The 26807-nt window shown below is 36.8% G+C and overlaps 2 protein-coding genes across 16 annotated transcripts in view; one reads left to right on the top strand and one right to left on the bottom strand.

Moving 5' to 3' along the window:
- The window catches only part of cpo (RNA-binding protein), a 456673-nt gene that overhangs the window by 49042 nt on the left and 380824 nt on the right, over window positions 1–26807 (top strand). The window lies entirely within an intron of this gene.
- On the bottom strand, window positions 2023–18637 carry LOC110833859 (cytoplasmic dynein 2 intermediate chain 1). 2 transcript variants are annotated; one of them, XM_022072436.2, is made up of 17 exons: window positions 18418–18637; window positions 16751–17189; window positions 15445–15926; window positions 14298–14560; window positions 12776–12932; window positions 12535–12675; window positions 11826–11972; window positions 10886–10996; window positions 10218–10421; window positions 9522–9789; window positions 9143–9255; window positions 7240–7406; window positions 6199–6353; window positions 5449–5507; window positions 4696–4862; window positions 4459–4579; window positions 2023–4054 (listed from the first exon to the last, which is right to left on the bottom strand). In XM_022072436.2, exons 1-17 carry the CDS (start codon window positions 18490–18492, stop codon window positions 3932–3934), a joined length of 3192 nt encoding a protein of 1063 aa, XP_021928128.1. In that variant the 5' UTR covers window positions 18493–18637; the 3' UTR covers window positions 2023–3931. The 2 variants fall into 2 exon arrangements, with proteins under 2 accessions (XP_021928128.1, XP_021928218.1); XM_022072526.2 differs by lacking the exon at window positions 18418–18637 and adding an exon at window positions 17761–17932.

Here is a 26807-nt window from a genome sequence, read left to right as displayed (position 1 = left end):
TTATCCCGACCATTACTATTAGAGTACGGCACCGACAAACACATTCCGCTGTTCGGTGTATCAGTTTTAGATGCACTGCGTCTTTTGGGTGTTCGTGACCTTTCTTCTGAGCTGTTCAGTCTTCGGCCGTTGTTTTTCCCACTTACAGAACGACGGAAAGGTACCTATCGTTTGGACGCATTTTATCTCGGTGCATTGTACTTCATCTTGCTAGCAATGGGGCCAACAAAACTGCAAAATAACGTATTTTAAAATGTACTACAAAACTGATCTCGTCACCTTTCAAAATATTTGGATCTTAAGAGGAAAATAAGCATGGTGTTCGAGAAATTTATACACTGAAGATCTTCATAAATTATACTCTTTGCCACATATTAGGGTTACAGTTCAGGAATGGGATATACGAGGAAAAGGATGCATGTGAATGGTGAGAAATGTTTACAAAGGTTTGTTCTTTAAGTACTGATTCTATTGCTACTCCAGGGGAGACGTAAATGGATATTAGAATGAATTCAACAGAGGCAGCATGTGGACTGAATTCGACCAGTGTTAAGCTATCGTGAACACAGATCGAACTTTGAGTTCCACGAAAGGTGGGGAATTTCTTGACAAGATAAGCGATTATCAGCTACTAAAAAATAATCTTGCACCATAGAATAATTTTTATACATATTCATGCATGTACTTACATGTATTTTAAGATTTAGTATTGACCGAAGTATTTATTTTAGTCGAATAAGCAGAATTAGGATCTGTACTAATTACGAATTTTCTATGAAATAATGTAATGCTAATAAGCACAATTATGAAACATGTTTTCATGTTTCTTCAGTTCGTATTGTCATATTAATTCCAAAAATTCCTTTGCTTTCTGTTACACAGAAAAGTTCTTACGCCACAAATTAACATTGGCTTTAATAAATACTTTTAATGTTAAATTTCAAATAGCTTTTAAGGTAGTCTAAAACGTATTGAGACAATAAAAACTCGATTAATGAATATGTCGGCATAACAGACGCTACGTAGAAATCTGTACAGAATAGCATTTGGCTTACATGTATCGGCGATATCTACGACGAATCAGACCTTGACTGAGGGCAATATTAAGAGCGGTTGTAACTTGAGATTCAACGTCTCCTGTAGCAAGTAAGTTTTCACGCATGTAACCAACGATATCGTCCACGGAGTAACCTTCCGCACATGCGTGGCCTTGATCGAGCTCTTTGAACACGGCCAGCAATTTAGTAACGGAGCGTTCCGCCATAGCTGCTGCTTGGTTAGTATTTCTGGAAGAACAGTTACATTCGTTGTCGCAACAGGGACAGTTTGAAGATATTATATGTCCCATGGTAGAAAGATAATATAAGATGTTATGCGACACTTCCGCTTTGAAATATGAGAACGATTTCCACGCCTAACGTGATCCAGCAGTACTTACCGAACAATACAGAATCGTAACATCAGTCTTTTGTTTTAAAATATGGCTTCCTAAACTTTTCTGATAATAACTGCAGTCCGCAATTTGGCTATTTTTAATTAACATTTTAAGGTTTTGATGTAATGTGGTGAAACATGGTGGGTATTAAACATGCAAAGGAGACCAGTGAATAAGGGGGAAAAAACAAACAAAGGTTTTAAGATAAAACAGATAAATATGGCAGAGGGATAAATAACTAGAAAGAAACACTTGAGCATCTATTGAAAATCATATTGGTGGGACTAGGATAAAAAGAAGAGTAAAGATAGAGAATAACTGTAAACTTATGACTTATATCACAAGATTCAACAATAAAAACCAATTGATCTAACATATAGAGCAACACTGTTTATCAAGACAGATGAGGGAATACCACCCAAAAAAAGATCACTTCGTAGACCACGGAAAAATCTGTCAGAACACGTTTTGGAGCCAGAATATGTTCAAACATAACCCTTCATCGCTGATTATAAAGACGACGTACAAATGTAGTGCCCATGATATGAACAGGTATTACCATCCTCACATAACTTACTTCAACTTAATGTTGTTTAATTATTTTTATTGCTATTCATGAATTGTACATGTACATTTTAATTTTACAGTAGCAACATACTAACAAACTAGGTTCATATGACAAACATCAACGGACGGATCACATTTTATTTGTAAGATACACCTACAAACAAATATAAAATTACTTTAAATTCTAAATTCTTTGGTTCGATTTGGACGTGATGTACAAAGATGCAAGAGATGTATAATCTTTATTTAATAATGTTTACTAAAAATGATAAAGATGCAGAATAATCTATCTTCCTACATATTAATAGAATGTGAAGTAAATAAAAAATACATTGAGACTAGAAAACCAATATTCTGGGATAAAACAAAAACCCAGTCATATCAGAGAACACCAATTACACTATATTTCACTTTTCAGGCCCATATTCCATAAACTAGTATGGTCGTTCACATCGCAAGTGAAGACAACGTGGTTCATGTTTCCATATCAGTTTTCTTATTTTTAAGCAAATTATAAGAGCACTTTTAGTGACATTTGTACCCTCGCACAGGAACAAAGTGGCAGGACGATTGAGCACGTTACACAAAAATACAGTCTGCAAAGAGCGCAGTTAACCATCTGTGTACTACTTCAAAAGGCCTAGAGACCACACTTAAACAGCCAGACGTATATGATGCCCCGCATATGCTCTCGGACCCTTCACGTGGCTGCGAATAAAGCTCCTCACTAGAATACAGTGATCAGAGGCTAATCCTCAATTTGCAGCTAACTTTCAATACGCAACCTAAGACATAAAATCATTTAGAGATGGCAAGACGAGTTTCTTTCTTTGATCATCTCAAAACACAAAATAAATTCCAGACTAAAAGGGAATACACACAAGAAACTGATAAACACTTTAATAGAGTAGCTACGAGCCACACAGTCAACAGCCTTGAAAATGAAGACAGAGATGGTCCTCGAAACGTCGGCGATTAATCACCATCTAACGCGGCTGATAGCCCGAGAAGACTTTATTAACGAAAGCCGCCGTGAAAGCTTCACATCTGATAAAGACTTCCTAACAAAGAAACAAATACTGGATTATGATATACATTTAACAAGAAAGATGACGTCTTTGATTTTGGAAGAATGAGACTTGAGACACTTGGATAAAAATCCTTACATTGTGTGTGTGTGTGTGTAAGTTATAATAAAATCCTCTCGGGCTGTCAGCCGCGTCAAGCGGTTAAAACATGAAAAGACCAACGTTTTAAGGTCCATCTCTGTCCTCGTCCTCAGGGCACCGAAGTGGTTGGGGCTCTCCACCGTATCATATATATACCTGCTCCAGTCCCCACGAGCTCGCCTCGTTATGCTCAGCTTACCGGTTAGACAACATATTCCACACTGGAAACCAGGCCACGCTCAGCATAAAACCTCCGTCTCTGTTGATATTTGCAGTATTCAATCAGATTTCAATTGCCTCTTTCACGATGCGGTTCACGTGGCTCGTTGCCTTATCCGATACTGAAGTACTGCTAAAGTCGATACGGTGCCCCGTGTTGAAGTTGCGTTCTGCTACCGCCGACTTATCCAGCCGTTTGAAAGTATTGGATAAGGCAACAGAGGATTTTATTGCAGATAGTCACCGTGAAAGCTCGAGATCATGCATTATGTAAGTTATGTTGTGACATAAAGAAACAAATATTTTGCTTGACAATGAGTCAGGTTTCTGATTACCTAAGATCATCGTTAATTAACTACATGAAAGCATGAGCTTACTAGATTATGCTGCTACATATAAAAGCGATCTATCTACATTTTAAATACTGTTCAGCCGCACTGTACCCGTCACTAACAAACATCGCTGGGAAACTATAACAGAATTAACAATAATCTGTGTACTTCAAACATGTATCGTGCATTCTATAGAAGTGTGGTCAGTGTTATAATATACTCATATATTGCATAAACTTTTCAAGCTCTCTGTTGACTTCGTCTGACGTCTGGCTGTAGAATTCTTGTCTTAACCGGTGAATTTCAACTTGCCCAGGACCAGTTGCAAGAGCCTGCAAATGTTAATATTCTCATACTTTATCCACACGGATCACAAACACAATATTCAAACTTCTATTAAACACATATTTCAATTGACTGTCTACAGTACTTCAACTTTTATTTAAATAATTTTGTAAAATTGAAAGTCATAAGTCTATCCCAAAATTCTAATGCGAGCGATTAAATATAAGGCTGTTTCGGAGTCAGACAATAAAGAATATAAATTCCAGATTTCTGTCTTCTGGGTTGTTGCGCCGTGTAGTCTGGTCAATGTTAACCAACATTTCATCGCCCTGATGACGGAGGCAGTACGACCTCTGAAACGTTGGTAAACAGTCTACACAGTGCAACAACCCAGAATACTCACCGCTGTGAAAACCTCAAATCTTAAATATAAATTCCAGTTTCTACTCACCAGGTGGGGACTAGTCTTCGCAACACCTATTTCCGCCGACAACTGAATAGCCGTCACAGTTCCAAGTGACAATGTGTGCACTGGACGAATGTCACTTTTACTGAAGTCCCAAATGTGAATCCTACAAAAAAGAATTAATAAATAAAAATTTTCAGACACAACCCCACGACTTATTCTGAAAAATCATAGTTTCAGATATGACATTTCAACGATTAAAGTGCGTTCATTTCATCTTACCTTGAGGAGGAGTCTAAAACAAAGAAGATTAAGGGCTTAGATCGAGACCACTGAAGAGAAACAACAGATGGCCCTTCGCTAATAGGATCACCTGTTCCTGCCATTGTTGCAAGGGGTTTCTCTGAAGTCTGGGAATGAAGCCTTACTGTCCCATCTCCACAGCCAATCTGCCATGAAAATTCATTGTTATAACGGTATAAAGTGGCGGTTAATAACCCTCCAGGGGACCGCAACTGTTTAGGAAATTAAATAATTTTTTCTAGCAGATTAATAAAGTACTTTTACATAAAAAATCTGAAATTGAAGATTTTAAAACGCCCTGTAAAAGTGAAGTAATTTGAAATTGGAGGTTAAAAATCAAGCTGGTACCCTTTGCTTGATTCGTGGGAGCAACGCAAGTACCACATGTTTGTGATGAGAGTGACTAAGAGGCTTCAAAACTTCCGGACAGTTCAAGACTTTTCAGGATGTATTAGAACTCTGGCGAAGAGAAAGACAATGATCGGAATACCAAATTCAGTGAACTGGGACCTTCAAAATGGCAAAAGACCAGATGATGACCAGTAGAAGTGGACAGGGCAAAATGATTCATGCACAAGAAACTGTAGTCCAAATACCAAAATTTTCTACAGACACTGTATAATCACTTATTGGTGAAAACTAAGAGTAATGCATTGCAATATAGATCATCCATTTTTATGACAATACAGACCACAGTACATATTTTATTCAATTTCAAAGCATTTTACTCACTATAAAGTAAGGTTCTCCAAATGGACAGGGTTCTATGCACTTCACATCTGTAAATTCACCTGGAAAAAATTAATTCAAAATAGTTTTAAAACGTGAAACGAAAGGTTCTCATGGTAAACAAGGTTATTTTTTAACCAGATATGATCAAGTGCAAGAAATAGTTATAATTATGCAAGTAGTATAAGTTTTGAGATACAAAAGAAATTTTCATAATTTATTAATTTTTCTTTCAAACTATAACAAACTGACTGATATATCTTAAAAACTGCATTGACGGAAAATGCATACCAGCAGTTTTATGGTTTAACAGCATAAAATATTTCAAGATCCTAACATTGGTAAATACGTGCACAATTAGTCCGCTTACCAGGAATGTACCACAATCAACATCATCACCATCATGAGAAACCTAAACCTGAAGGGGGTTTACAATGTGAAGCTTTCATGGTGGCTTTCATCAATAAAGTCTTCTCGTGCTATCAGCCGTGTTAGATGGTGATTAATTGCCGACGTTTCGAGGGCCATCTCTGTCCTCATTTTCAAGGCTGTTGACTAGTTCGCGCTACGAGGCACACAGTCAACAGCCTTGAAAATGAGGACAGAGATGGCCCTCGAAACGTCGGCGATTAAACACCATCTAACACAGCTGATAGCCCGAGAAGACTTTATTAACTCAAGGGGGTTATTATCTAGTTACTTGCAGCCCTAAAGAAGTTTATGGAGAAGTTGGTCCGATGTGAACTTACTCACCCCAGTTTGGCACATAAAACTGTGGTCTAGGCTTGCCACCATTTTTCAAACTATGCACCACATATCCTGTATTAGTCCCAATATAAAGGTGATCATGATCACGGCCATCAAGTTGCAAGTCAAAACACATCAGATTAAAGCATAAGTGATGGTCTCTGAAAGAAGAGAAGCAACAACATATAAAAATTCATATAACAATTATCTTCAGACGCTAACTTGAAAAGAATGCCCATTATTAAGGTTGTGGATATTACATGTCATATATCAGTTAAATAATCGTACGACATTTAATGATACAAGAAACCACGCAACCAAAAATACGTAGTTTTATAAGTACAATTATTATTACTCAAGTGGGAAGTTAGTGTGATGTTTGGCGCTGCATTTCATCAGCCAGTTTTTCAAATTTGGGAGTGTAGGATGATGTAGCTGCTCGCAAACAATCGTCAAGATGGGCATCAGTAAGTAGAGATCTGTACTTTGATTTTATAATGTTCGTGGTTGAATGGCCTTCATTATTCAGTATAACTTCTTTCCATAACAACATGGTCACCCAAAAATAGCCTTGGCGGGCCACTGATTTGGACAGTAATCCTGTAGTATGGGAATTTATATTGCCTATTCCAGTTAGATAAAGGTGATAAAGTGTTTTTCTCTTAGCAACAAAATAATGTGTAAATTTAATTTTCAGCATACATCAACCCAGAACTATGATAAAGGTACACAAATAATGTATACAATTTTTCTAATTTATTTTTAAATTTACTATTGAATCTTTAAATCCTCTTCCAACATATTAAGCAAATTTTCACTATTGTAAACAGTGACAGCTATGAGCTACTGAAGCTTGTTGACCGAGTACCACCACTTCAACCTTTATTGATTGTGCGTCATGTCTAATGTGCAGTCAAGCTGGCTGTGCGTCACAGTAGTGGCTAGTAGCCCAAGTATAAGGGCTTAAATCCTCTATCTCATACAACAAAGGTTAAAGTAGGTTTTAAATGTATCAGAAAAAATAAATAAAGGAAACCAGGTACTCACAATGAGATGGTGTCCATAAGTGAAAAGGCAGAACTACACACCAAGCGAACTCGGCCCCAGTGAGCCAGTCCAAGATCTTGGTGTAGTATTCCTTTCTGATGATCTTGCTTATAACTTTGAATCACCGTCCATATGATGATTTTACCTCCCTCATCCAAACTACAAATCTAAAAGCCATAATGTATAATGTTAATTTAACATGGAAATACTGTTTATTGATAATTTAGTTCAGTGCTGGTTACCAAACACTGTATTTTAATTTTTTTTAGTGATTTTTTGACTTTTGTGAACTGAACCCTTTACTGCAAGAAGAATCATCATTTCAAGTCACCTAACATTTGTAATTATCTTCCATCTCATTTGACACTGTCTGCAGTTGAAAAATTATCATTAAATGACCTAACAATCATTGATGAGATCCGAGGTTCTCACAGTGACAGGTATGAAGATGGCTTTGGATGTAGCACTGTGTAATTTGGTAGATACTGACCAACACTTCAGAGAAGCATAATGCCTCCATCACTCTGATGATGGAGGCAGTAAGCTCCTCTGAGACCATAAGTCAGTATCTACCAGACTATAAGATGTTACATCTTCAATCTAATAATCATTTGATTAAACAACCATATTTGAATATTTACGAATAGTTCTCAACAATTATGTAGCCTGAACATAACTTACACAACCAATAAATGAAATTGATACCAAGAGAGAAGAAAATAAAGGTGTTTCCTTCCTTTACTAGTATGACATAGTTTTCACTATTAAAACTGTATATAATACAGCAATCAAATCAAAACCACATATCATTTAACTGGCTATTTTGTGATGGAAATGCATTTTGCTAATTCAGTCACCATCACCTTCCACACACTACGTTAAATGGTCTATTATGGTTTCATTCCAGCATTTGTGTAGACTTCTTACAGATCTTACTCTACTCAAATGAAGTTAAAAATCACAGTTTTTAGCTCTTGAATAACTTTTGTTCATTTATTCAGTCATTCAGTTATAAAACATTCTTTCATTGTTTCACTGATACACTCATAAGTAAATCTGATTAGAAGATTTATGTCTTCTGGGTTGTTGCGCTGTGTAGTCTGGTCAATGTTAACCAACGTTTCAGAGGTCATACTGCCTCCATCATCAGGGCGATGAATATGCCAACTGGGTTTACAGCTCCTATAAAACCTCAAATCTTACAAATCTGATTAGCTTCTTGTTCAGTGATCTTGTTTGTTTATATTAATTGGTGATGATAGGTAATTTGTATTGGTTTCGTATTTATACTTTTCATGATAGTGTTTAAAATGCAGTCCTTCCTCTAAAACCAACCAATCACTGACCAAGTAACTGTTTCACTGACCTACTGACCAAAAACCACTAAAACTTCAGTCCAATAATATAAGACTTCTTTTCCTTACACTGTACTTAATGTCAAAAGGGATGTTGTGACAAAGGAAATAACAAATTACTGTGATATAGCAAGGCTGTGGAATGCGAAGGATTTATATTCCTGTTCACAGAAGGCGGCCAAACTTATTATTTTCCCCTCTTCTTTAATGTCATGTGACTACCTGAGAGTTACAAAACTGTTTTATCTCTCTTGTCTGATGACTCTGTCCCAGAGTTTGCAATCCGCTGTGTGTCCTAACATAAACAAATTCATGAAACAAAGAAGTTATTAAATGTATGCAGAGTGTAATTACTCCAGTGCATTTACCAGAACTGAGCTTTTAATCTTTGTAATGGCTATGGAATTGCCCAGCTGAAGAAACTAATTACCAGACATAATCTAAGTAATTCCCACTACATTTCATATCAGTAAAGCTCAGTCTGGAACAGATATTCCTCAAATTCGATGAGTAGTTCACAAGCCACCATTAATGTATGCTAACTTTACCTGAGTTGGTGAAACTTCAGTTTTTTCATGTATATCAGATTCCACTTCAGTTCCAACCAATGGCTGTAACGCAACAACCTTGGAAAGATGTCCTTTATCTTTCAAAATCGCAGCTAAAAATAAGACCTTAGTATTAGGTAAATCCTTCACATAACAGTTAAAAGCTGATAATACAGAATTTCAGCAAAGTCACTGACGTTACTTAATTGTCATTTTACCTGCATGTAAGAAAACGTGGTATCCATTATATGGTCTGAAGATTTTCTCTCATCCAGTGTTACCAATATCTCTTAGTAAAATATTCATATGGTGTTATAGAAAACACATACATTGGATTGTGATCAGAAACCATATAATTATGGAAATGTACTTTGTTTACCTGTGTTGTAGGTTGGTGATCGCAACACCCATTCCCCATGTTCAGTTTCAACCTTCTTGTGATAATGCGATTTCTCTCTCAAGTCCCATACACATAGTGATCCATCTTCCTGTCCCGCAAACACTACGTTGGCTGTAGTTGCATTAAAACAACTAGCGGTGATTTCATGAGCAGCCACAAGAATCTTCTGTGGTAAGGATGGTTCAAGAATACTCCATATGGCTATCATGCTTCGACACGGTGAAAAATGTTCTGTCTGCCTATCCTCCTGCAAAATAATATATTAAGTAGAATCAATACCACATTTATAGACATGTTTTCTACACTGTCGAACAATTTTTTGGGCATACTGGCTGATTTTCATGAAAATAGGCAGGAGAACCATGTCTTTGGTTAACTTCCACTATATCATAAATTGCTACCTACATAAAATATATAGTACTGTTTGAATTTTTTCATGATGGCTAAAATAGTTCAGCCACAAACAACATTTATCTAAAAAATTATATTTATATTCTGTTTATAGATCACAATTTTAAACATCAGTAATTTATTGATATCTTAAAGCAACATACAAATGCTGGAAAATATATAATTTTAATTTTAAATGATTAAATGATTTGGATAATCAATGCTACACTTTAGTGTGATAAATGGAATATAAGCCTGAACATTTCCATTCTTTATGATACTTACAAATATTACGTTTTTATGGACAGTAAGTAACAGGTTGGAACGATGACGTGGAAAGCGAATAATTGTAACAGGTCTGTCAGCTAAAAATGGAACAGATGCCAAACCAAGAGAGATATAACCATCACTAAATGGAATATCCTTCATATTTCTATCGAACTTGTTAGCATTCACCGTTTCTCCTTCTTCCAGTAACACTGAAACAACCTGAAAAATTAACACAACATACAAAAGCTCACCATTAGATTCTGTCCTTAGCCAGTTCAGTAATATTTATATTTTCTCAACATATTTCTTATGATCCTGTTTTATGTTTACTAACTACATCATTAAACTATATACTTCTTAAAGTGAAAACGTGTATCAAATGTTGTAACGAGATATATGCAAAACATTTTTCAAATACAGAGTGGCACAATTGTAGAGCTACGGTTTTCAGTGGCATTATGAGTAGTAGATGGAAATGAGTGTGATCAGCTACATTCTCCACTTTAAAGGAATTATGCATACTACAAGAGCTGATTTTAATTACATGAAGTAGCACTACTCTAAAGAACAAACCAGAATACACATTACACTGTCTTCATGATTAGTCAAAAATGTTCTTAACCATAAAACCAATAGAATAGCTGTTATATGTAGCGATGTTTTAGGAAGTAAATTCTACATACTTGTCCAGCAGATGAAAGAAACTGGCTCAATCTCAATGTATCAATATTTAGTCTCTCTTTCCAAGAATCAGTATCATCTTCCACTGAATCTCCACCAACTCCAAGATGATCCTAGAATAATCAAAATCAGGGATGCAGACTTAATAACAGACGTGGCATGCAGTTTCAGACCAAATGAAATTGACGCCAATCATGAAGTGAGACCATCTCATTTTACTTAATGACCTTGGTCTCCTCATACATGGGAGGTTTCTTAATCTATCTGGACATTGGTAGGACTCCTTGGACAAGTGATCAGCCCACTGCAAAGACTTTACCTATACAGGACAGCACAACACAGAATGATGCAAACAAACATATATACCTTGAACGGGATTCAAACCCAGTCCCAGTTTCCAAAAAATCAAAGCGCATGCCCCAGACTGTGTGTCCAATGTGACTGGTTTTGAACACATATAAGATAATTTTAAGAAATAAATAATTACATATCAAAATTTGGGTGCCTTACAGCCTACCATCCATGAATAAATCAGGTTGGTGAAGTGGTCATTTTTACAAATCAGAATAATGTCTTCTTCTTCTATGGCTCTCCAGTCTGTATTCGGTCCATGGCCTCCCTGTCCGAGGCTTTGGTTGAGGTATCGAAACATCTTCCTTTTTATGGTGCAAGGTTGTTAGCCTTGCAACCAACCCCCAACCTGAACGACCAGGGTACCTGTCTTAGTCTGACCTCTCTCCCTCGACCAATCTGGCTAGGGAGGCCCTACCAGTAGCTATGCTACCGCCAGTATAGCTCTTGGGGTCACTGAGGTACTCAAGCCCCACCACGACAAGGTGCAGGTACCATAATGTATATGAATAATGCACAGTACTAATTTCTGTATCTAAATTTAACACAAAAATTTTTATGAACCAAATTTATTATATATATATATATTACCTGTGAAAATATAGTAACTTCATCCACTGAGCTCTTGACATTTTTGGTCTGAAAAGAGACTGGCTTCTGAGTCCACTTGTTCTTATAGCGTATTTCATCAGTTTGAACTTCCTCAGAGAGATTGTCTTCGTTAGTCTGCACATGAGCCTGAAGCAGAGAGATGTTAGTCAAAAAACACAGGACTGGAAGGTCTGGTGAAATGAATGTCAACAGAAATATGAGTCAAGTGTGGAAAACTTCCTAAATACAATTCTGTCCACCAGAAATCCTTCTATTGAATATTTCACGAGTCTGTGCTGTAAAACGTGGTGCTTTTGATTGTTTGCTTATTTAACAATGCTGTATTAAATGTCTAGGAAAAGAACATTAAATTGTAAGACAAATTAGAAAGGATGCAAAAGGAAGTGGCCGTGGTCTGTTTTAAGTCTACCTAGTATTTACCAAGAAGGATTGAGGAAAATATAAAACCTGTCAATATAGTGGATATCCTTCTTGAGGTATGAACTAGGGACCTGCCAAATACGAAGCACCACTCGACCATGGTGTTTGGTTAGAAGGATTTACACTAAACTTTTAGGACTTAACTGGTGTTTTATATTTTTTGTTGTATATTAACTGGATCAAAAATGTTTACAGTAACCTCTAAAATACTTAAATTAAAAATGTTTCCTAAAATTAAATGCATAGGAATATATAATGTGATGATTACCTGCAGAGTGTTTGAGCAACCATAGCTCTTCATATAAACTTCGTATGGAACGGGAGAAAGTTCAAATAAAGTGAAACTGACTGTATCCAGTTGAATCATGTCCAGAAGTTTCTCTCCTCTCTTTTTAGTAGTTGCATTTGCCTATTAAAAAAATACACTGTATGAAGTAAAAACAAAAATAAAGGGAGAAATCTTACCATATTATAAAGTAATATATATAAATTTGGATTCTATAACGTACCATTTTTTCTTGTTTTCTTTTCCTTGCATTGGCAAAATTGATGAAATTTAAGGGTGTAACTGTTGTGGAGAAATGTTTTTGATCATCTGCTTTTCCTTCTACATAACCCTCATCAGTTGGCAGAAGACGAGCATCTACCACGTGGGATTTCATCCTCCTGATCAAACACAAGCATGTGTTGATAAAATATGCCTGTAGAAGGCACTTACATAACTTTATGCAGCAAGCTTCCAGCAAATTAATAATAATCCGTGGCGTAACAGCTCCAGAGAGCCAAAGCCGACTAGCTGACTGCTGGCCTCACATTCACATGCCTAAGCAGAGGTGAACGATCATTCAACCAGATATAGGGTGACGTGTGGTCAGCGCGACGAACCCCCAGCCATTGCTAGTTTTCATGACCGGATTACGCTATTCATTGTAGCTCCCCAATTTCCTCACGATACTGGGTTGGCACAGGTCCCATACACTGGTCGAAAAATCTCATGAGAAATTTCTTTCCGAGACTCGAACCATTCTGTATCACCGGTCCGAAGCATCATGCCTCAGACCGCGCGGAACTCCAGGAAATTAAAACATGAACAATTTTCAAGCTGTTATCCTTGAAAGGCATTCTAATTTCAAAAACTAATGTTCATACAGAAATATGCATCAATATTCCAGAGAGTCAGAATTCTGAAGGATGGGGAAATATTTAAACACTAGAAAGCTGACATGTGATGATTTGATTTGAGTAAAAATGTTGATCATGGTGTTCTGGGCTGTGATGCCATGTGGTCTTATAGATGGTTACCAGTGTTTTACTGTCTCCACTTTCTGGGAAGTGGAAAGTTCCTCTGAAATGTTGGTAAACAATTACAAGACCACATGGTGATGCCAAAATGCAGAGTCCAACAATCAACATTTTAAATTCTTTTGACACTGTAGTCAGGACATGTAACCTCCAAATATTCATTCTTGTTTGTTTGTGGCTTTAGAAAATAAGTAAATAAATTAATAAGTTCATATACATAGGAAATACATATCCTGTCTGACCAAGGACACAAATTATACAGAAGAAAGACTGTTAGAGTACAGGCATACCTCGTTTTATTGCACTTCGCAGATATTGCGTTTTTTTACAAATTGAAGGTTTGTGGCAACCCTGCACCGAGCAAGTCTATCGGCGCCATTTTTCCAACAGCATGTGCTCATTTCGTGTCTCTGTATCACATTTTGGTAATTCTCGCATTATTTTTTTAGACATGATGTTATTGCACACTTAATAGACTACAGGATAGTGTAAATATAACTTTTATATGCACTGGGAAACCAAAAAATTTGTGTGACTCGCTTCATTGCGGCAGGCTGGAACCGAACCCGCAATATCTCCGAGGTATGTCTGTACAGTGAACAGAATGTATGAAAAGTAGCATACAGAAAAACCAAGAAACAACATAAGACACTGGGCTGCTACACTAGAGCCCGATCATGATACTGAAAGTATTCATATAGGGTAAACCTCATACGATGCCTAACTTACTCTTGAGCAGACAATGTTTCATTCTCTCTGCCCAATGCCATCTTGATTTCTTGCATTTCTCTGCCTTTCCGCCTCTGTTCAGCCAAGTCATAGTTGCCAGAGTCTAATTTCTTCTCTTCTTCCCCAAATGGATGCTGTCTGGGTGTGAGTTCTACAAGCTCTGACTCACTATCACCATTACTGCTACTGTCATAATTTCCAATGTCAGCTCCTTCATCAGACACGTCAGAATCGGCACTGTCTTCAAAATCTGATTCATAATCCTGAAAAAAAAAACTGTGATTTATTTTCACTTCATCTGTAAAATAATTTAAAGATCACCTTACAAACACAGTATGTATGGAGTGGTAACCAATATAACTTAAAAATATTAAAAACATATTTGTTGTCATAACAAAAGAATATATAGATGGAAATTACTGAAGTTTTGTACGGCCGACATGCCACGTCAAATTTAATGAAAAACGTAGTTGTTCATTTAATATCCTTGTGTAATTCTGATGCATGGTAATGTCAAAGCCGCAAGGTGGAGATTCGGGGCCAGCGCAAGCCAAACCCAACAAGAACAAAATCTATCTTAAGCTTAATATGCAAGATGATGCGTGTATGAATATAAAAAATACTGGATAACTGTCTGTAATCAGCTCAACACGTAGTTTCTTTTCTAATTCCATTACAGCAATCTTGTATCAATTAAGTATGAATTTTAGAAGTTACAGCTTTTCTCATCAACCTTGTCCTACAGTGAAAAGAACACAACAAAACTGTACATGTACAGCTGTCTTAAAAGCAAACTTTTAGTGCCATTGAACATATCTGTTTCACATTTTTTGTTCCTTTGTAATTCATTGTCATTTTAGTTGCTGTTTTTCTAGAGTTTTTGTAATGTCTACTATTTATAGTTAAATGTGCATGTAATGTGACTTTTCCATTAGCACCAAATTTCACTTATCCCATATTATTCATCCAGTCATAAGTGTAGATATTAATTTCCCATTTTTAATATTCTACGCTGCAAAAATCTGTTTTCAAAGTCCTTTCAAAATGTTCATAAGATAAGAACTAAACTTTCCCCCACTTTGTACACCCCTGTAAGCTTCGAAATATTGGTTCTGGTTTAATATTACTTTAGAAATGACTGTGGTACCTCAAAATCATCTTCATATTCACAGCCTCCATCATCATCTTGTGGTTCCCTATGTTTGTCGCTGCTCGCCTGAACAAGGGACTGAGAACCAGATGCTTCCGTGGCTGCAGCAGAGATGGCTGCGACGTTCTCAGCCAAGTACTTCTGGTCTTCTCTCAGCTTCTCACTCTCCACTGTCCCTCCCTCAGTGTAACTTTTTGCCACCTTCACCTCTTGTGGACTCAAAGTCCTAGTCCGTGTGCGATCTCGACCCAATCTGTTTGGTTCGTTGACCCTTTCTGTCTGCCGACCCTGATTTCTGTTTTGTTCTCTCCCTTCTGGGTGTTTCATTTTGTTAGGTAATTTTTCTGTTTTTGCTACATCTTTCTGTGTGTTTACTTGATGTCTACTAATTGATCTCCTTGTTTGTGCACCTAAAGGGGTGACTGTGTTCTTTTTCAAATTTCCTTTAGAGGTACTGTTTATTTTTGGTTTCTCTGTAGCTACAAATGACAAGTGACAGAATGATTACATGATAATTTAAATACATAAGCTTTTTGTAAGCATGCAAAATACGTATCTCACCAACCAACATAAACCTATATACAGTTAACCTCAACTAAAAATTAGCCAACTGATATATTGTACAATGGAGTAGCCCAGAACAGTGCATTATTTGAGTGTCTGCTCTTATTTTATGAATTTATTAAAATTTATAAGCAATAAAACAAATTTCAGTATTTTATAATCCAATATATAAAATAATTTAATTAATTAATGTAAAATATGTGATGAAACTAATAACAATGAAAAATTAACTTCTAAGAAACTTGTATAACATTTACTATTTCTATCAGCTAAGGGTTATAAAAGCAATTAGACTCTGAATTAAACAGAACTAAAAACACTTGGCAAAATTATCACTTACATTCTCCATTAATTTATTTCACAGTTTCATATCCTACTGTTCACAGTAGCAGTACCATTTTACTGTATCTTAATTTGACCAAAAACATGCCCTTTAAACTAGACTCAGAATTATTATAAATTCCTATGCCTACAGAATACTGTACACATTATAAAAGTCCAAGAATTTACTGTGATTGTAATACATTATTTTGTTGATGGATTTCTAGGTAGATACAAATGTTTTGGAGAAACTTATTGTCAGCCCTGAAGACGGTAACAGTGTTTTTCTCTGAAATGTTGGTATCTTCCTTCAAGTCCACATGGTGTTACTACCCAAAAGATCAACATCAACATCTACACCACCATAAGAACCTCAAATCTCAGTACACTAATCTATCTATTTTGATTTTCTACTTACTGCGGGAAGTACGGTACAACATCTGAGTACTATGAGGTGCTGCATCTCCAGTTGTTAGATTCCTTACTGGGGTCTGACTTTTTACTGACCCAGGTTTTATGTTTTTGCTATTTGTTTCCTTGGTAACATGGCTGCTGGGCTGAGATTCCCTTGGTCTGACTCTATCCTGCTTCACATCTTTAACTGATCCCTTTGTTTTCTCTGATTCACTTTTTAATATTGCTAATTTTTCTCTGACTGAAGATCTTGCCTTGAGGTCTTCTTTTTGGGACCTTTCTTTTGTTGTACGAGAGGCTGATAAATCTCTCGTCTTCTTTGGTTCTTTATCCCTGCCAGATTCATATTTAGAATGTGGTTCTTTGAAGTCTTGTTTAGCCTTTTTCTTTTGGGGTGTACTGTTAGGTTCCTTTGTACCATATGGAGACTTCTTTACTGCACCCTATAATTTAGAAAAAAATAACATACAAAAAATTCAACCAGAAAATAATTAATAATGTACAGACTTAAGGCAACTCCCAAAAAGCTACAAAGATCAGAGATAAACTCTGACTGAACACTGTAATGTTGGAATTTAGGCCATTTAATGTGATTGCAATTAAATTATACACATATTAAATGAAATTTACGGAAGAACGAAAATTCAGGAAATATAATTTACCCCACAAAAATGTTGCGTTTCTAACTGTATGGATAGGCCCATTTTTTCCTTTATTAAAATGTTGACAATTTTACAATTGGAAATTTGCCGCTCACAGTAGCCGCGAAGTCTAAACTGCCCAGTGTTGGGCCACTTGTACACTGTGATAGCGGGTTCGAACCTCGATTATGATATTTCCGCACTATTATGTTCTGTTGTCGTGTGTAAGAGTGCTTGTATGGAATGACCCTTCGTCCAAATACAAAAGGATTCATAATTTCAGTATTAATTCTAAAGCGGAATATGTTGAATAAAACTCTATCATCATAAACGAGAAAATAAAGTGTTCAAACATATATATGTACCTACTTACTCTGTCAGGCGGCATGATTAACAGCTCATCTAAAATCAAATGTAGCTGACAAATACTCAAGAAAAGAAGCAATATTTCGAATACGTCATTTTGAAACACTATTTACACACAAAACTATTTGTAAACAAAATACTGTCGTGCAGCAATTTAACTTTACGGACTACCAACAGAATGCACTCCTTTTGCAAACACGACTGGAAATTGAAGTCGGTTTCTTGTGTTTTCTAATTTTGCTCATAGAATGCACTGGCTATAACTTTCTCTGAACAAAGCCGAAACAAGGTGTATTATAATATGGTTTCTAATCTGTCTGGAGCCAAACAATATCGTAAACCAATATGAACTCTCAAAATACCTCTGTCACGCACTCAAATTGTCTCTCAAACGCCGCTAACATACAAATCAGGCTCCTAAAATGCATACGGTTTTTGTTCGTTGGAAGTAACTACACAGTACATTTCAGTACTATTTTTTTCTATTTCCGCGTTCGTAAACTTTCATCTTTAAAATTTGTGTCATTTTGTTTTCTTCCATTACGAACTATAAGTCAGTCATCATTATCAGCTGGATTTAACAGTGGCCTTCCATAACACCAGTTTTCCAATACTTTCATGTTGCATTGTTTGGCTTGATGTTTGAATAGGTTGCCTATTGTACCTTTGACACTGTTTGTTGCAAGCACATTGACTCAGCAGTGATGTAGAATATCGTCACATTATTAATGATCACCATATTAATGATAACTTTTTTTCCTCCGTCATACTGCCTTGGATCGATGATATTTTAAAATGTTTTTGTAGAATATTATCAAAATCTGTATACTCTTTGTCTTTTGTTTGTTTTCTTTACGTCTTTATCGACATTTTCTGTGTCGTTGTTTCTCTCTCCATAGAGGCGGGCCACTCCTGCAACCATTGAGCAGAGGCCTGTCTGCTTCGAACGCTTCGTTAATTATGTAGCGTGACCTTTTTCTATGGCGGCGTATGACGTCATGGATGTGTAATAGTAACTCGGTGCCACACGGTGTATCTCTTCGTCTCTCTCTTTGCGGAAGGACATGTCCTTATATTTACAAATCAGTAGTAATAGACTACTTGGGAGGTTTGTTTATATCAGGTTTTTTCCCACTGAAGGCAGAAGCATGGGCTCCGAATACGTGGGTTTTCTGCTTCCGAATTTTTATAGACATTGTGGCCAGTTTTGTTGAATGTTGTCAGTTTTGTTTTGTCAAAGGATATTATTATAAATTAGGAGCGGCGGAAGGGAGTGAACATTCTGGAGTTCCACTCGCTACTTTCCTTGTGTGTTTGGTGCGGACTTTTTTTGCCGGTCGGCTGCAATTTGAATATTTTGAGGTTACCTGCCGGTAGAATTTGTAACGCAAACCTGAGTGCAACCTGAAACTTTCAAAAGTTGGTACTTGTGGTGACAACAATTTCTAAATCATAGCCACGTATTGAATTAACCTGTATGCCTATAGTGGTTATGTATCGAGCTCAAAAGAAATACATGAATACTAACATTGACGATCCCATATTTAGTGAATATTAACATGAATCGTGGCAAAAATATCTTACTAAAAAGATTTTGTTTTCGGACACACTATTGTTGGAAAGTTTATGTTCGTGTTTACAAAGAGACTGGTAAATGAGGACCGCCTGACTGGCGCCACTGTTAAAACACGGGAACATCGCGAACACACGGTCCTCTAACTATTTCAGCGGTGCATAATAGACAGGAGGTCTCTTCGACTCCTGTCTCGTTCTGTTATAACCTCCACTTAACCTAAACTGTGTCAGTCTGTAATTCCGTATAAATGATACACATTTCTTACAGAGCCTCACTTGACGTCACACAATAGCAGCGTGTTGGTTGCTTAGCAGAATATTCGAGTAAGATGATTAAATAATGCTCTAAAAGAGCATTATCGACTAGGAGTTGTTTTCAGCTTACATAAGCAATCAGGTTTTTTTCATTTAGACTGAAGGATATGGATAGAGCCCCCCTGATGATAGAGGCAGCAAGGACCTCTGAAAGTATACCAGGCCACACACCACTCAGCTCTATGAGAACCACAAATCCTACTAAAGGTAGAGGGTGTTTGAGAACAGGGTGTTGGGGAGAATATTTTAACCTAAGAGACAGGAATCCATCTTTAATGTGACAGCTTTAATCCACCTATACGACATTTTTATAACATTTAATTTTTCAAAAGATTCACGAGTAAATTATTTAATGAGTCATAAATCTTCTATAGGACTTAAGTGGAGTTCAGTGAGATATGGGAATGATTATGAAGAAGAACTAGAAATTTATAATATGTCGTGGCCTACTTGAAGGTACAATTCGCCTGGCGAGATTTAGGAAACAAACATCGCCCTTATGACGGAGGCAGTATGACCTCTGAAACGTTGGTTAACATCGACCAGACTACACAGCGCAACAACCCAGAAGACGGAAATCTTCAAACAAAAAGAAAACTGAATTGGAGACCTGGTACATCGACTTTTCATTCTGGCCTTATTTTATCTGTTACGTCTCAAAAGTGAATGTTTGTTTGAGATCGTTTGTTCAGATCCAGATGACACTTTCCTGTACCATAGAAGGTGCCATTTATCGTGACGACCAGAACTATTTCATTTGGTGTCACATTCGCCTAAGGTGCTGAAACTTTCGTTGTCTCCTGGCATCCTAGCAATTTGTTTTATCTTTCCGGCGTTTCCAGCTAAGCGACAGTCATGTAACCTCCTATGTGATGTGTGATGGAAGGAATACGAGATAGTGCAGGTTCCAGATCAATGGGGAATCCCTTAGTTTCTCTCGCGCTTTTACACACTTTACTGTTCGCCTACACCATCGCGTACAACCTTCGTCTGACCTATCTAGCTTGTCAGCCTTGGAACAATTGTTGTGAAATTGTATTTACAAATCTTGACTATCTGTATAATAAGCAATGTTGGTTTGTTATCATTTGTCTTTGTCAAGGGATTTTGGACCTTATGTGATAATATTTATGAATGTTAGTGTTGTTGTTACTATCGAATTTTCCTTCATTCTTAACAGTACAGATTCTAGTTTAGTCACATTATTGTACTTTAATCTTTTATAAACTTGAAGCATAGATTTACATTTCCAAAAGCCATGTACTACGTACATTTTACTTATTAGGATTTGAGATTTTCCCGGCGGTGACTATGAAGATGGCTGTCTTTTGGGTTGTACCGCAGCGTAGACTAGTGAAACTTTACCATCGTTTCTGAGATCCTTCCTGCCTCCATCATCGTCCTGATGATGAAGGCAGCAAGGACACGTTGGTAATCACCACCAGAATACACACCGCTACAGCCTAGAAGACAGCCATCTGCATTTTTATCGTGATACGCTGATCAGTAGCTCGTAATTAAGGTTTCATCCCCGTCGTCTGCTCTCCTTGCCTCTGGTTACAACTGAACTGAAGATTTGGCGGTCGGAGACTTACGCCACTAAAATCAGAGCAATGAACGGGTGGGGTGCAAATATTTGGTGACGGAGACACAAAACGTTACTTTACTCCTGCCCTCCATTTCGCTGTGTTATTAACTCATCTCAGCCTTCGGGAAGATTACAGACTTGACTGAGATTAGTTTCGCTTTTTGAAATGAGGAAGAATTACGTAATTGTCTCAAATTCTCATTCGATATCTTAGTGTCGTTTCGGATAGAGTTTAAAGAAGTGACAAAATCTCAGTCTTAGCTGTTAGTATACTGAATTTTAGCGTAGGTCTGTGTAATATTGGCCATATATAAAATGTTTAACGACCAGTCATATTAATCAAAGTTCTTTTCCTCCAGTTGTGTTCTTAGTAAAATAAGTTGTACTAAGTAATTAAATTATTTATTATGTTTATATTACATGTATATTTTACTTCTTCGTAAGAAGTGCTTAAATCAGGGGCCTACAAAAACCTTTCTTAATAAGTGGTACCAAAGATACGCCCCCGTTGAAATAAAGGGTTACTAAAATCTCCTATATATATGCTGAAAGTACCCGTTCCTTGCGATGAGGATAGAATTTAAATTAGATCTGACAGTGGCAACTCTGGTAGAAGGAAATGCAAACGAGGATGAGTTTCGGCTCCCGTGGCGGAGTCCGCGTTTGGTACGAGTCTGTATTCTGTATTGCTGTTCAGCACGCCAATTTGCTGCTAGTTTACAACATAGGATCTTAGTATGCTGAACATTTCTATTGCCGTAGAATGCGTGGAAGATTTTGACGAGGAATGTCTGCTGATTTACTAAAATCTGGCGTGACGGACCCCGTTCCGCGGGGTGGAAGGGGTATTATCTATTTAATTTCGGTTTTTCTTCGAACTGCCTTTTAACTTTCAGATTTGCTACACGTCGATACTGACGAGTCTGTTACATTCGATAAGTCTTGCAGCACGTAAGGAGTCGGTGTCAGTAAAAGGTAATGCGATTAGGACAAGAGGAAAGGAAAGTCAATAAGCGAATGGGGATAAGAAGCCATTGAGCTTGTAGACCGAATCAGAAACAAAGTTTATTTTATACACACGTATCATTAAAAGTTACATATATTGAAGGTGGAAGAAGTTGTAGCGCCTTTATAGTTGGAATAAAACTCTTAAAAATACACAAATAAAACATTTATGAATTATTGTAATATTTTTTATTCAATAATAATGAATTCTGTTGCTCGTACTTTGATAAATTAAATTTGTGCACAATATTTACAAATTAAAAAAATTGTAATTAAATTAATTTAATTTGTGTTAAATGTATTTTTATTAAAGGTCGGTCCATGCGGCAACCTGACATTGTGGTAGAAATATTTCTGCCTTGTTTGTGTAAGTCTAGAAATGTTTCTTCCTGAAACTTAAAAGGAAATTGAAAAAAAAGAGTAAAATAGTAGACGACAGAGAAACTATTTAGCGCAGGCCTATATCATTCTGCACGAATACAACCAACCATTTTTAAACATTTCTACTTGTTTAATATTCCTTGCATTCTGTTATGCTATAGTTTCTGTTCCCAGCCTTGCTTAGTCACCGTAATGTTTCTTCTTTCATCCGTTCTTCTTACGGGGAGGCGCTTTTTACGGAATTGCTGTTTTTCCTGCCTATAAACTCTCACATAATATATGATACTACTGTTTCTTTTATAAAATACTTAGTTTCGTTCTCTCTTCTTTAGTCTCTCTCTCTCTCTTGACATTTATACCAGATGGCACCCCCGTCCCCCCACTGAATGTTTGGAAAAGGGGAGTCCGTAGAAGTATTTCATTTAGGAAGCAAAGAACTGGGATATCCTGGTTCATTTTCCCCTAAAGAAAAATAAGTGGAAATAAAGTACAAAATAATTTTGAATCTGTCTGGGCAGAGGATGACCGATTTTTTCTTCAGTCTACAAACAACATTCTTGTCTCCCCTCCTTGTAGTCCACTTAATAATATAACATTAGCCTCTGTCCGTATGACCAGACTTCTTCGAAGTTTATTGATTCTTTGAGCAACTGTAATATTCATATATTTATAGAAATACAAATTGATCTTAATAATATAAGTTTATCTTGTGTTAATTCCTTTAACCACTTAAATGTGTTTTATGAATGTCCTTTAAAAAACATTTTTCGCGAATCTTCCAGGATTTAACTTTTTACGTGTATCACTAGATACAAATTACATAATTTATAATTTTCTATAATTTTAGGATGTCAGCTTAAAGTACCGTTTTAAGGCTAAGGCATTAGAGTATGAAAGATTACTTACAAGAAACATTTTTCAATTGAATTTGCTTTGCTTTCACTTTAATTCTTCTGGCTTTCTGCCTGACTTTTTCTTGTTTTTTTTCGTAACTGTACAATTCCAAAGAAGTTGTGTGTGACAATCTGGGGAGTAGCGTCTAGAGAAGAGAGTCCAGTCCAGTGCAGTCCAGTCTCTGATTAGTTCCCAATTCTGTATAAAAAAGGAAGGGGCACTCGTAAATGGTTCCACTAAGTTTTCCACCCAGTGGCGTGTCTCTTCTTCAAGAGAGAGCAAGAGAATGGGACGAAGAATTGGAATTATATATGACCCAATATAAGGACAAGACAAATGTGACCCCAGGGCCGAACTGCAGTAGTATTGAGTGATGGATTATGCAGGTGACCGGACGCTCGGAGTTGCAACAATTCGGTGTTAGTCTTTTCTAGTACAGCAAAAACTGTACGACTATAAGAAATTTAGTTTTGTGTAGTTCACCAAAATGCAAAATATTAGAGACTGAAGAAAACCAGCACAAATGACGCTAAAATATAATACAAATTATTCAATAACAGTAAAATATAGAGACTTATATAGACCGTAATTCGTTATTTTGATTTTATTGTTCTTGGTTACTTCTGAGTTCTTTAATGTTTGTCTAAAATGCGTTATGACTGGTTAACACGTGACGAGATGCAGGAAAGTAGTCTTTAAGGAAACTAGCAGTTCTTATGACCCGAAGTATAATTGTAGGCTGCTAACAAGTATGAATAAAAATGTGCTGCGGTATAAGGCAGGAAACATCAGTATAAATACAGGTGGGGCCACCACATCAAACTAGAACATGAAAGGTGTGATTAAAATGTATATTAAAACTCCAGTAAAAATTCTTTCTAATAAATTGTATATAAAAACAAATACTCCGGTTACACAAACAGGTAATAATAATGTATAGGTTTCACGCATTTGAAGAATTTAACTGTGATTTATTACAGAATGTTAGTAATTGTAACAACTCTTTAAAGCAAACACCTATAAACAAACATGTGTATGAGTACTTTACTTTGTAATAAATGAACCTATTTTAAACATCTCTAAATAAGTATGAACAGGATAGAACAACAACATATAAATTTTAAACATTATAATCAAATTTATAGTATAGTATAAACAATTAAATAGCGAATAATTATGACGATGATGATTATAATAACAATAATTAGTCTCTTTTAAGTAATTTTTTTATATGCAATGAAAAGTGGCACACTGTAAAAATTCAGTACACTAAAATGACTTGAAGCCGACATGTCTGAAATATGTTGCCATAAAGGGATACATGTAATAACAATGTGTAGATGTAACCATTAATGAATAGTTAATTGGGAAGTTCCCAGTTTGATGTTATTTTTCAGTGAAAGGGTACTTGTTCGCGGGCCCCACTAGTAAACTGTATTTGTAAACATTCTTGGGTGAAGCTGCTTACGGTACCCTTATGTTATTGTACTGTTAAGCTGATGTTGAGGGCCAAGAATCACTGCAATGTTTCATTTGTTTCTCTTCTGTACTATTTGACTCTCTGCTTCACGTTCTTCAGCGAAATTGAGCAACAAAAGATGTCAAAAGTTTGAACTTCCCAACTAATCAGTTTTATGACAATGGGAGATGTCATGGGTAATTTATTTCCACTTTTGGATCGATCTTTCATCTAGCATGCCCAGTTCACGTAACAAACATAGCTTGTCCGTTGTAGTAGTCATCAAAGGTAAAAATATCGAGATAAAAAATTCAGTGTAATATGGTTTTCCGTAATTCTACTGAACGAGTTGCCTCGGAAAGTGACGCTCTAATTTGAGATATGAATTAAAGTTATGAGAAGTTGATAGTTACTCAGCTGGTAAAGAGATTTCTTGCCTTTTATTGAACATGATGGTTCATTATCGTCTTCACAAGAGTCTGCCATTGGTCTGTGTTCGGAGCCAGATGACGCAGTCATACATCGTTGGTTTCCTCAAAACACATTTCGTGGTACTAAGTTAACAGATTACAAATCCTTTCTCCATAATTCATAGTCACTGTAACATCAATTGTCTGATTGTAACAATGTACGATACAAATGCATGTTGTTGCATGTAAGTAACAAACCTTTTCAAACACATAGGATTTGAGGTTTCCACAGCAGTGTCTGGAGATTTCTGTCTTCTGGGTTGTTGCGCTGTGTAGTCTGGTCGATGTTTACCAACGTTTCAGAGGTCATACTGCCTCCGTCATCAGAGTATGAAGATTTCTGTCTTCTGGGTTGTTGTGCTGTGTAGTCTGGTCGATGTTAACCAACGTTTCAGAGGTCATACTGCCTCCGTCATCAGAGTATGAAGATTTCTGTCTTCTGGGTTGTTGTGCTGTGTAGTCTGGTCGATGTTAACCAACGTTTCAGAGGTCATACTGCCTCCGTCATCAGAGTATGAAGATTTCTGTCTTCTGGGTTGTTGTGCTGTGTAGTCTGGTCGATGTTAACCAACGTTTCAGAGGTCATACTGCCTCCGTCATCAGAGTATGAAGATTTCTGTCTTCTGGGTTGTTGTGCTGTGTAGTCTGGTCGATGTTAACCAACGTTTCAGAGGTCATACTGCCTCCGTCATCAGAGTATGAAGATTTCTGTCTTCTGGGTTGTTGTGCTGTGTAGTCTGGTCGATGTTAACCAACGTTTCAGAGGTCATACTGCCTCCGTCATCAGAGTATGAAGATTTCTGTCTTCTGGGTTGTTGTGCTGTGTAGTCTGGTCGATGTTAACCAACGTTTCAGAGGTCATACTGCCTCCGTCATCAGAGTATGAAGATTTCTGTCTTCTGGGTTGTTGTGCTGTGTAGTCTGGTCGATGTTAACCAACGTTTCAGAGGTCATACTGCCTCCGTCATCAGAGTATGAAGATTTCTGTCTTCTGGGTTGTTGTGCTGTGTAGTCTGGTCGATGTTAACCAACGTTTCAGAGGTCATACTGCCTCCGTCATCAGAGTATGAAGATTTCTGTCTTCTGGGTTGTTGTGCTGTGTAGTCTGGTCGATGTTAACCAACGTTTCAGAGGTCATACTGCCTCCGTCATCAGAGTATGAAGATTTCTTCTTCTGGGTTGTTGCGCTGTGTAGTCTGGTCGATGTCCACCAGACTACACGGCGCAACAACCCAGAAGACAGCAATATTGTTTTCAAACCTGCTTCTAGAAATTTCCAGCCAGAATAAGCTAGTTGTAGTGGAACTGCGTAAAGGGCAGAATAGCCTATCCACAATCATCGGTGTTTAGCGACACAAAAAGTTGCA

The sequence above is a fragment of the Zootermopsis nevadensis genome, unplaced genomic scaffold (assembly GCF_977971745.1).
Source record: "Zootermopsis nevadensis isolate Lab colony 2312 unplaced genomic scaffold, Znev_1.0 Znev_ptg000011l, whole genome shotgun sequence".
Lineage (NCBI taxonomy): Eukaryota > Metazoa > Arthropoda > Insecta > Blattodea > Termopsidae > Zootermopsis > Zootermopsis nevadensis.
Note: the sequence above shows the minus strand (reverse complement) of the source record. Positions and strands in the feature narration are given on the sequence as shown.